The 10,793-nt window shown below is 52.2% G+C and overlaps 3 protein-coding genes across 3 annotated transcripts; 1 reads left to right on the top strand and 2 right to left on the bottom strand.

The window, feature by feature from the left end:
- Nucleotides 1-68: 68 nt before the first annotated feature.
- Nucleotides 69-6,370, bottom strand: BDV37DRAFT_288490 (C50 family peptidase; the record flags this gene model as incomplete). The annotated part of the gene is made up of 2 exons (XM_032088275.1): nucleotides 69-1,642; nucleotides 1,690-6,370. The coding sequence occupies 2 exons, from the start codon at nucleotides 6,368-6,370 to the stop codon at nucleotides 69-71; spliced, it is 6,255 nt and encodes a 2,084-aa protein (XP_031935826.1).
- A 151-nt stretch (nucleotides 6,371-6,521) lies between these two features.
- Nucleotides 6,522-7,496, top strand: BDV37DRAFT_28124 (DUF5321 domain-containing protein). Its single transcript, XM_032086781.1, has 2 exons — nucleotides 6,522-7,114; nucleotides 7,168-7,496. Exons 1-2 carry the CDS (start codon nucleotides 6,673-6,675, stop codon nucleotides 7,359-7,361), a joined length of 636 nt encoding a protein of 211 aa, XP_031935827.1. The 5' UTR covers nucleotides 6,522-6,672; the 3' UTR covers nucleotides 7,362-7,496.
- A 444-nt stretch (nucleotides 7,497-7,940) lies between these two features.
- On the bottom strand, nucleotides 7,941-10,554 carry BDV37DRAFT_28132 (citrin). Its single transcript, XM_032086795.1, has 4 exons — nucleotides 10,254-10,554; nucleotides 8,959-10,152; nucleotides 8,734-8,896; nucleotides 7,941-8,669 (listed from the first exon to the last, which is right to left on the bottom strand). The coding sequence occupies exons 1-4, from the start codon at nucleotides 10,431-10,433 to the stop codon at nucleotides 8,119-8,121; spliced, it is 2,088 nt and encodes a 695-aa protein (XP_031935828.1). The 5' UTR covers nucleotides 10,434-10,554; the 3' UTR covers nucleotides 7,941-8,118.
- Between the last annotated feature and the right edge of the window lie 239 nt (nucleotides 10,555-10,793).

Consider the following 10,793-nt stretch of genomic DNA (forward strand, 5'->3'; position numbering starts at 1 on the left):
CCATAGAAAACAAACCAAAACGATCATCATCAAGAAACCAAAACAAAACGCTCACACTACCCAGATGCTTATTCCAGAAACACCGATGGAACGCCATAAATCACCGGAGCTGCTCCGTTCAAATACTTCAACACACACGCCGGTCGCGACTGCGACACGGCTTCATCCAAGGTCGCCCCGTCCGATCCGGCATCAAACAAGCCCCATTTATCAAACGTAGACTGCGCAAACCGATCGATATCCTTATCGGTAACGTCCCAAAGGGTCGCAACGAGCGCGGGGCTGCCAGCGTGCAGATAGTTCATCGGCGTGCCGTAAGGCTCGTACTCGCCCGCCTCCGTCAAGGTACCACTGCTGCATCCCATCAGGAATGCAACGGCGCATTGCTCCAGTCGCTTGACCGTCCGCCCCCGAATGTATTGCGCACCGCTGCCGTGTCCAAAGTACAGGAAGAGATTCGTCGTCTCCAGGCCGCGCTTGAACTCGTCTTCGCTCGGCTCGCGCTGCATAATACCAGTCCAACCCTGCAGCGCAGAGAGATCCTTCTCAAATGTGCCCTGTGTCGTGCGAAGGTCGCCAGTCGGGTTGAGAATGTAGGTGCCACTATGGCGGTCAATGCCCACGCCCCGGCTAAGGTCAGAGTTCCGCTTGTCCTGAAACTGCAGAACTCGGTCACGTAGACATTCCAAGGACGGCACGCGGCACACGGGGAATCCTTGTAGACATGGGAGAGATTCCCACGGGAAGAGGTGGAGGGATTTATCGAGAACCAAGACGGTATGGTTGGGGGTGTGTTTACCCCGGCGGTTGCTGGCGGCGTCATGGTAGGCCCGAACCGCGTCCAGGGTTTCAACCACCATCATATCAAAATCAATCTCATCGTAGGCATTGCGCTCGCCCTGGAACTGTAGGATATCCACCACGAAGTATAGAAGGTCCATCAGCGTCTCCTCCGGATCTTCTTGGTCGTCCAGGTCCGCGACACCGATAAACAGTTCCAGCACGTTCGGGTGCAGCGTCAGGCGCGGCCCCTCCGCCCGACCGCCCTTCTGGCGAGAGGGAAGGTGTTTGTCTAAGATGGTCTGGAAGGAAGACGCGAATCGTGCTAGAGAGCTAGTATCATGGGGCAGGGGGGAGAAAATGCCTCGGAATCCCCCGAACCATACATTCTCAATGTTTTGCAACAGAGTCTCCATCCGGCGATCTAGAGCCTCCCGGTTTCTCCACCAGTCCTTCTTCATTTGCCGATCCGTTTGGGCTTTAGCCGCGTGGGAACTTTCGTTAGCCAGTTTGATCAGTTCCTGCATCTCCTCACGTCCGTCGTCGAAAGTAAACTGTTCATCCTCCTCCTCGGAATTGCCTCTCTTCAACGGAAGCCGCAAAAGGAAGGGCGAACGACCTTGATGTAGTCGTGAGACGATGAACTCACTCCGGTCTGCGCTCAACGATAAAGAAAGGACATTCCAATTGTCGGGCAGGATATCGATATATTCTTCTGCAAATTTCGAGCTACACAGATCCTCGGGGTCCGCCGTCATTGCGGAGGGTGTAGGCCAAAGAAGCGGGTCGTTGTATTCCGCCAGCTGCTTGTCAAGGTCAATAGCGGTATGCTCGCGCGTAAAGGCACCGATACGGCCAAGTTCTATCCGGGTTAGAAGGTGATAGGCAAAGGAGGACTTGTAGACTTACCATTAACATTGGCTGGAGGCTGCGACCAGGCGGATGTGCTCTCAGCGGCCGTAACATGAGACAGCATGGAGATACGACTCATCAGGCGTGACGCAGAGTGGCTATCCAACGTGGAGCCCACGGTGGTAGCAGTAGAAAACACATTGTTAAGACAATCGCCAGCCTTGGAAAGCATCACAGCAAAGTCTTCGCTTGCGGTCTGCGCTCGGGACCGTGTCCCTCTGGCGGGGGCGCGAGGCTTTCGGGCCGTAGTTTTGGTGGCAGCCTTGGATGTACCGGTAGTCTTACTTGGGGATTGCAGGGAAGGCAGCGAAATGGTCGACTCGGGAAGAACACAGTATACAGCATGAGAAGCAAAGTGGCGAATAGCCTCGGCGAGGAAATGCTCACTTTCCCCAAGGTGCACGGAGATCTGACTGTCCCTAGAGACTGCATATTTCCGGGCGTTGTTGAGCAGACATGAGGCTTTCTCGAAATCTCGTAAAGAGCGGCAGCAAGCGGCCTGTTGCCGTAGGATGTCGCTTCTGATCTGCAGCAGGGACTGTGATTCAGTGACGGTATCGGCGGCTTTCGAAGGGGTGGCATCTGCCTTGGTGGGTTTCCGAGTTGAGGTAGTGGCACGGGTCCGCCGAGTGGTCGCGGCGGGCTGCTTCGTCCTTCTACTAGCCGGTCGGATTCGGAGACTCTCCATTTTGTCTTCTAGTTCTGGGACACCCGAGGAAACTGAAGCCGCATCAGAGACATCCGGACTGCCAAAATCATTCATGATCCGGTCCGCCTCCAGAAGGGCCTGAAGTTCCTCACGGTAGTGGCCCTGCGCTCTGTAAAGAGAGGCAAGACCCATCTGCAGCGATGCGAGTTCAACACTACTCTCTAGCTGCTTCGACAATGTCTCGGCAGCTGTGAGGAGCTCTTCACCTTCAGAGATATGCCCCCCGAGAATCCAATGTGACCCAAGTTGCGCTTGAGAATTGATCAAACGAACAGGCGCGTTCAGGGTCTTGTTAATCTTCAACGCCTGCTCGCCGTAGTAGATGGCATCCTGGAACAAGCCGTGGTGTGCAGATAGACTCGCAAGGTTCAAGAGAGAGGTGTGATGCGAGCCGATGTGCGGCCAAAAAGGGGCTCCCTGTGTATAGACAGAAGTCGTTGTATGGTTCGCCTGTGATACATCAAGCTTGGCCATGGTTTCAACAACGTTGTCAAGCTCGGAGCTATCCCCTACGGAAATAACGGGCACAGGCAAGCTCTTTTCCTGTTTCCTCTGCGAGATTTTCTCAACCTTGGCCCAGATCCTGCAGTTCAACCGGACAGATAGCTTAGCAAAAAAGAGAGCGTCCTTGATAACCCCCTGAGCGAAGGAGAGCTGTGAGCTCATAAAGGCCGCATCCGCGACCAATCGTTCCCAGGCAATCTTGGCCAGAACAGAGCAGCCGTTCAAATCTTGCTTTTTCTGGTTTGACTCGTAGAGACTTCTAGCTGCTGATAGGGTGGCCGCCGCCTTCTCAGTCTCGCCTATTTCGATAAGGAAGGCTACCCGTGCCAGTTTGTGTGATAGGGTGGCCAGGCAAGAGACGTTAGGGCCGAGGTACTGCTCTGCGCGAGTGAGAAGATCGCCGGCCTTTTTGCAGTATCCAAGTCGACAATACTGCTGTACCAGACGCGCGATTACGATGATGGCTTCAGAAAAGTCACCGCCTTCTTGAAGCTCCGTGACTCGGAAGACCAGTTCGAGCGTTGAGAGCTGGAGCTTCCAAAGCCCATGGATTTCGGTGTAGTCGACTATAGCCTTCAGCTGGAGGAGGTAGTGTTCAACATCGCCAACGTATTGGATCAAGGTAACTCCATTGTTGCAGTTGCGCATCAAAGAGGTCCACGACGATATCATGAGGTTGAGAGTTTCAGACTGTAAATCCCCCTGCAGAAGGCCAACACTCAGACGCACAGAATTATGCAAATGAGTCGCTAAAGTCGCCAAAGCACCATCCTCGGCGTAGTCCCCAGCCTCGATAGCCTCCAGACCTTCCTCTTGCAATTCGTGTAATACTGTCGACTCCAAACAGTTCGGGCGTTCCAGGGACGAACGCAGCCCGCCCAAGACTACTCGTAAGCGACGAATGGGGTAAATCTCCGGATCGTATAGCCCAAGCAGCTTGGACACAAGGCAAGTAAAGTGTGATCGAAAGGCTTCATCGCTGGAGGCATGGGAATGTAGCTCTGCCAGGATGCCCATTTGCCATTCCATGATATGGCCTCTCACCAGCAGCGATTGCGACTCGTCGTCAAAGAACCCGGTAGACTTTGACTTCCCACGCAGCCTCAGTTGCAACTTCAGGTATGCGGTAAGGACTCGACCAATCATGAACCCGTTACTTTTGGGATCCTGGGAAGTTCGGTGAGGAAAGTTGGGACTGGAAACCAAGCCGTCCAACACTCCTGTGTCAATATGCTCTTGGATGGCCTGGGAGAAGGCCTGCTCGGCTTCTGCGCCCCTATTTCCTTCCATGTAAAGATATGCAAGGCGTTCATACTTCAAAGCCGCGAACCCCGTGATTCGTTGTTCTGGTGAGCAACTGGACAAAAGATGCGCAGAGTGCTTCACAAGAGGCACCAGCTCACGATATCCCTTCCCACGCTCTTTCTCCTTCAGATAACGTGACCAAAACAGATTTGACAGCCGAACGAATGCCGCACCAATTTGATCAAGTACTGACGGATCAGCTTCTTCGTCCGCGACGTCAATAGCCGTCAAAAGACGCTGGCAGTCGGTCAATGCGGAAAGAACATCTTCCCAGGGAGGCCGTTGTGACATGATTGAGAATTTACCGACAGCGAGCGCTGAATCCACTGCCGAGAGGACAATGTTTCTGCACGCGCGAACCCGTGTAAGAAATAAGTCATCCTCCTTTGGCTCATTATCGGACGAAGATGGTCGACCAACGTAGCGACGCAAAAACCGCAAGAAAGCAGGGAGATATTCGTAGATTTGGGAAATGTCAATACCATTCTTTTCCCCTGCCTTAGTAACCAAGTCTCCATAGGCGCTCATGGTAAGCTTTTTCAGTTTTGCTGCTTCAACCAGCAGCTCGTCGAGGTCACTGAGACTCCCTTTCAAGGGCATGCTCAGTGAGGAGGTCGCATCAGATACAACATTCGTAACCTTGTCGAGCGATGGTTTGGAAGACTTGTTAGCTTGAAGGTGCAAAGTTGCAATCTTGCAACGAACAGTGGCGAGCGAGAGGCATTGTCCGCTTGAGAGTGGGTTGACGGCTTCGGTAAAGAGCTTCAGAGCTTCGTCAAAGCATCCAGCCTCTTGAGCAAGGTGACCTAATATAGTAGCAATTCGGGCAACCGAGACATTATCTCTCAGACTAGCCGTGGTGCGCTTTTGCGTGTTAGCAACAGCGGTCTGAAGTCGAATGATTGTTTTATAGATGGACGCAAACTCGGCTTTCTCGATACCCTTGCTGTGGTGAGAGTAGTTGGCAAGGTATCGCGTCAATGGGTCCCACATCTCTTTGCCTTCATCACAGGTATGACCAGACAGCTTCCAGCTCATGCATCGAATCTCCAAGGACAGTAACTGAAGGGACAACGAAGTGGATGGCTTCAGACGATCGCGTGTTGTGAGACGATTCGATGGCTGCTGGACTCCGGCTAGGGATAACACAGTATTGGAGAGCAGTTGGAGTTGAAGTGCTGCTTTATCTGTGGTGAGAGCACCCGATTCCGTGGCCGCCACGATGACATTCGCTGGGCTGCTCAATTCGGACAACTGCAGTGAGGACGCGACTTTCTGGACAGTTGCAAGTTTCTTTTCCGATGCTATCAGCCGTAGGGCATTAGATTGAAAGGGAACAAGCACGCTTAGCACCGGACCGGCGTGGTCAAAATTGGCAAACGTAAGCAAGTCAGACATCCGTTCTTTGGCGCTTTCCTCCTCCTGAACCTCATTTTTCCTCCTGCTCGTAGTTTTTGATCGCATTGTAGCCTGGCTGTCCAGATACTGTTGTAGCCTTCTCTTAAGTCCTCTCAGTTCTTTAGAAGCCATGTCATTCAGCCCCAGTGACAGATACCTCCCCGCCAAGACGCATGCACCTTGCTCCAGCTGCATGTTCGGAAATCCATCCTGCTGGCCAGCTTGCTCCCCTTTTAAGCTCCGTAGAGACGACAGAGCCATACTTGCACATTCCGCCACAGCCGCCAGCCCAGTATCCAGTTCATCCTCCTGTGACGTCTTCAGCTTTCTGGGCGATTTCGCGCCACGACTCGGCGAGGAGCTACACGCGGTCCGAGCCCGAGCTTCATCGCGTTTAGCAGGTAGCTTGGATGCATCCGAGAGGGTTTTGAGGGTTGTGTTAAAGACATCTGTGGCGAGGACGAGCTTCTCTTGACATGACAGACGCGCAGCATCCATTTCCACGACTGTGTTGATGGCCGCTTCATGTGCGGAGACCTTCGTCCCTCTCGACGACTTCGGCCGAGTGGAAGTCGCTGTGGTTTTCGTCGTCCTAGTTCCCCTCTTCACTGTGGTTTTATCAGACTCCGGTGACGTCTTCGATAGTCCGCGGAAAAGCGTCTGGAGGGAGATGACGGTGGCATTCGAACATGTTGACGTGGAGCGAACGGCCTGCTTCACCGATTCCACCGAGGAATCGGAGAGAAGGGAGGTGACCGCCATTGGTACAGTTGTATCCTTGCTGTGAGTATGATAAGTTAGTAGTTCAGGCCATTCGGAATGTTCGATAACGTGGTCGCTTGTGTGGCTTGTCTCCGTGACATCTGTGATGGTTATCGCTTGCCGTAAGCCAAGCCAAGCGGCCGTTGTCGTAGCAACACGGGAGCCACTACACCCAGAGTGGTCTAGCGGTGCCAAGGCTCCGAGACTCCGATGTCCCAGGACTCTTTTCAATATCTCTCAATGGCTTCAATTGTGAATTCGACGTCGCAATCCCTCACAATACGCCCAGGATTCTGGCAAACATGTCTTTCGTGAGACTTCCTACCCGGTTACTCTCCATTGCACGAGCTACACCCCAGCTTGTTGGGCACACTCCTATCCGAACGCCACACCAAATTCGTTTCGAATCCACGAGAGTCCCACGATTAGCCCAAGCCTCGATCTGGAGCTCCATGGTCCCTAAATTCATCCGAAACCGCGGTTCCAAAGAAACAACGGCCGAGTCAGCGAAATCGAAAGAATGGAATCCCGCTAGCTTCTACATCATCATATTCATCTTGATTGGATCACAAGCGATCCGGATGATCGCGCTAAAGAACGACTACCGCGCATACACGCGGACGACAGACGCTAAGATCACGCTTCTACGAGAAGTCATTGAGCGGGTGAAGAATGGTGAGAAGGTAGACGTGGAGCGATTACTGGGGACTGGCGATCAGGGCAAGGAGAGGGAGTGGGAAGAGAGTTAGTTCTCGTTCTTTTGCATCGAGGGTTGGTTACTAACTTCTGCTGGCTAGTTCTGCATGAGATCGAGGAGGAGGACTCGTTATGGCATCAGAAGTCGAAGGATCAGGAGCCGGATCAACAATCTCAGTCGAAAGAACAGCAGGTGGAGAACTCGCAAAAAGACCCAGTTATGCCTGCTGAAGGCGCCGGAAATGAGGAGCCACCTGCAAATAGCCCCTCGAGACGGAAGATAAATTTCTTCTGAGAGTATTTTCTATGGGATTAGCCAGCTTGGGGGTACAAATTTCAGCTGTATATCTTGGCATTTAACCAATACGGGGGGCTCCGACCGGAGAGTATGGAAACCTCGTGAGTTACCTACTATGCTGCTGATGCGGCGTTACTGTGATTGGTCATTAATCTGGCCGTTCTGCATCTCTTGATAAGCGGTAGGTTGCATTAATTTTTGCGGTGCTGTATAAATGGGCTAACGACGGGTATATTCAAGGTCACCTGGTTGAGAAATTGTTTTCCACTTACACATCCACTTCCTATGTATATCTACGGGTCTGTACCAGCTCTTACAAGATTTTATGATACCCACGCCCTTTGGACCTACCATCGTATTACTCTGGTATATATTACATGTGTTTGATGTCCAATTCATAACATATAATTCACACAATTCACACCAAATCAAGGTACATATCACACAGTTGGTACCTGTACATTCGTATATAGGACAAATTCACACGGTCTAGGACATCTCATGCAATTCGGGAATAGTGCAAATCTCTATCCCTTCCCCGGTCTATTCCTTTTTGATACAATGTGCAAATGCAAGGTGATTCTGTACGGGCATAAGAGAAAAAGAAATGGCCTTCCAATCAGAACCCCGGGTACTAAGCCAAAAGGAAACAGTTCAGACAAACAAAAGAGAGAGAGCAGAAGGTATTTCCAATCGAAGACAAAAGAAGGCAAAAACGGAACCGAAACGTCGCTAGTGAATACAAAGTCATGCTTTAGTTAGTGCTGGGTGTCTGCATAAACTTGGGCCATTTGTCGGCCTGAGGAATCTTGACACGGCCAATGTTCTCGTCGAGATCAAGGATCAGCTTCAGGGCGTTTCTAGATCTGAGGTATGGCAGAGGAGCCTTGGCGCCCTGGAGGCCGACACCGGGCTCGATCTGTCCAGTTGGGGTGACTTCTTCCTGGCCGGGCATAGGCAGCCACTTCTGCAGAAGTTCATATGACGCGAGAGTGAAACCGAACTGAGGAGAAGAACGAACGATACGGGCAGGACCACCCTTGAAGAAGGCCTTGAAGCCCTCCTCCTTCAAGATCGTCTGGGCACAATGACGCAGACCAGTGTATCCGACCTCGCCCTTACGAGCCTCAACCTGGAGACGGGTCTTGATGACATCGCACGGGGTGGTCAGATATGCGGCAGGCATACCAGCGATCGCACCGGCAGTCAGCAACTGCACGACACCGAGCTTGTGGGTGGGCGATTCGCCAAAGAAGTCGCTCTTCAGGTGAGCGTAGGTCGGGAAGTAAATCGCAGAGAATGGAACTACCGAGTCACATCGATTAGATTATGGGTCCCAAACAGGCAAGGCAGATAGAGTCCTTCTTACCATCACGCAGCAAACAGGCACTGGCTCCCTTGTACAGACCGACCAGACCCAAGTTCTTCACAATCCACAGGGCCGAACGACGAGGGGCACCCTCGACATTCTTCGCAATTTCACCCTGAACCTGCAGGCGAATCTTGACGATTTCAAGAGGGTTGGTGAAAATCTAGGGAGGGTTAGCGGTGAGTCCAGAGCGATGGCGTAACGGTGGGATGCAGTGCAACTTACCACTTGGCAACCACCGGCCGTACCACCGGCAAGGATCTCGTACGGATACCAAATCTTGCCATTCTCCTTATTCGTAAAATGGCCACGGACCAAGTCGTTGACCGTCAGCTTGATGGCCTTCTCAGGCGCAACACCAATCAGCTGAGGGATAACTCCGGAATACAGGCCGGTGAAACCCTCATTACGGATAACCTTGCGCGCACAGTCGAGTGAGTTGTTATACAGTCTTTCGCCGACGCGCGTAGACCGCTGGTTCTGCATACGAGTCTTGACCAAGTCAATGGGGTAGACCATGAAGGCACCAAAAGCTCCTGCCAAACTGCCCAGCGCGAAATGGTGAACCGACTCCAACACGTTGTACAAGACCGACTTGGTCTTGTCCGCCGCCTTATGAGCGGTTGAGACGGCGGCTTGACCAGCAATGGCAAGGGGCATCCGCCATGATGCGTCGATGACCTTGGCGAAATCCTTTTGAGCGAGACGGCCGGAGGGGGCATCCAGGCCCGCGAAGTGGAACAAGATGTCTGCTTCCATGGGGGTGAACAGGGAGAAGCGAGTGATTCGGGCCGCCTCGTTCAGGAAGTCGGCGCGGGTGATCTTCCCATCATCACTCTTCTGGGTGGCCTCACGCACAATGACATCGATCATGTCCATCTCGCGCATGATGTTCTGGAAGGCACGGACGGTGGCATACGAGATCTTGGTGCCGGTGGAGATGTTGCACAGACTGGGAAGGTGCTCCAACACGTAGTCGGACAGCTTGTGTTTCGAGGTTTCCAGGATAATGCGCTGGAAGTCTTCGGGCTCGATGTAGCCATCACCGTCCTTGTCAAAGATGTGGAAAGCTTGGCGGATGCGCTCCCCTTGCAAGCCTCGGAGCATTTGCGCGAATTGCGGGTAAGTCATGTCATGGCGACTCTTCGTGCGTCCGGTGTAGAGGGAGGCCCATTCCGAGTTCCAATCAAAAGGAATGCTGTCCTTATCCTTGTTCACGTTATACAGATTCTTGAAGGTTTCCCACTTCACGGCGCCTGTGCCGTCGGTATCGAACAAACGGAAGGCGATCTCATATTCGGCATCGGGCTTCGTGAGGAGGTTCTCGAAGGTTGCCCAATCGCTGAGGCTGAGCTTGCCAGTCTGCTTGCGATCCGCAACCTTAAAGAGGATTCCGTAATGTTCACGCTTGATCTTGTGCTAGAAAGGGCGAATTATCATGTTAGCTGAAGGTCATGCGAGCTCCGCGACGGCGATGACACATCATCGTTGTCGCAACATGAAAACAGCACCACACTCACATAATCCTCATGCTTGGGGGCAATAGCATCGATGAAATCGTCTTCCGTCATGTACAAGTCTCCGGTGCCCTCATCCTTGCGTGCGTGACGAATGAAATTCGTCTTGGCCTGGTGTGATGGTTGTGACTGATCCGTACTGGAGCCAACCAAGGACTCTTTTACCGTGTCCTTGACAGTCATTGTGATATCTTTATATACGAACGCAAAAAACGAAAGGAAGCAAGCAATTGATGCAAGTCACTGAAGGAACCAAGCTCCAGGACAGATGAACACTAACTAGGAAGGCCAACCCAAGGGATCCGAACAGGAAAAGAATGGAATTATGAAGGGGTTGGGTTGGGATAAGGAAAGTGTGTGGAGAACGGAAATTAGTTAGGGAAGAAAAAATGGGGGGAAGCGTAAAGTGATAGTACCAAAGAAGATCAGTTGTTCTGGGGATGAACAATGACTGTGTTGGCTTTTTGTCTTGAATGAATTTTCGGCCGTTCTATGAGGGAATAAAAAACAAAAAAAGTTTTGTCTCTATTTTATTTTCTGGTT

This window comes from Aspergillus pseudonomiae (genome assembly GCF_009193645.1).
Source record: "Aspergillus pseudonomiae strain CBS 119388 unplaced genomic scaffold BDV37scaffold_119, whole genome shotgun sequence".
NCBI classification, from domain to species: domain Eukaryota; kingdom Fungi; phylum Ascomycota; class Eurotiomycetes; order Eurotiales; family Aspergillaceae; genus Aspergillus; species Aspergillus pseudonomiae.

Excerpts from the sequence above, each read along its gene's own strand:
- BDV37DRAFT_28124 (XM_032086781.1), top strand. The coding sequence starts at position 6,673 with ATGTCTTTCGTGAGACTTCCTACCCGGTTACTCTCCATTGCACGAGCT. Across the intron at positions 7,115-7,167 it reads GGAGAGGGAGTGGGAAGAGA|TTCTGCATGAGATCGAGGAG; the intron begins GTTAGTTCTCGT and ends TCTGCTGGCTAG.
- BDV37DRAFT_28132 (XM_032086795.1), bottom strand. The coding sequence starts at position 10,433 with ATGACTGTCAAGGACACGGTAAAAGAGTCCTTGGTTGGCTCCAGTACG. Across the intron at positions 10,153-10,253 it reads CCCCCAAGCATGAGGATTAT|CACAAGATCAAGCGTGAACA; the intron begins GTGAGTGTGGTG and ends CGCCCTTTCTAG. Across the intron at positions 8,670-8,733 it reads TGCCTGTTTGCTGCGTGATG|TTCCATTCTCTGCGATTTAC; the intron begins GTAAGAAGGACT and ends GTGACTCGGTAG.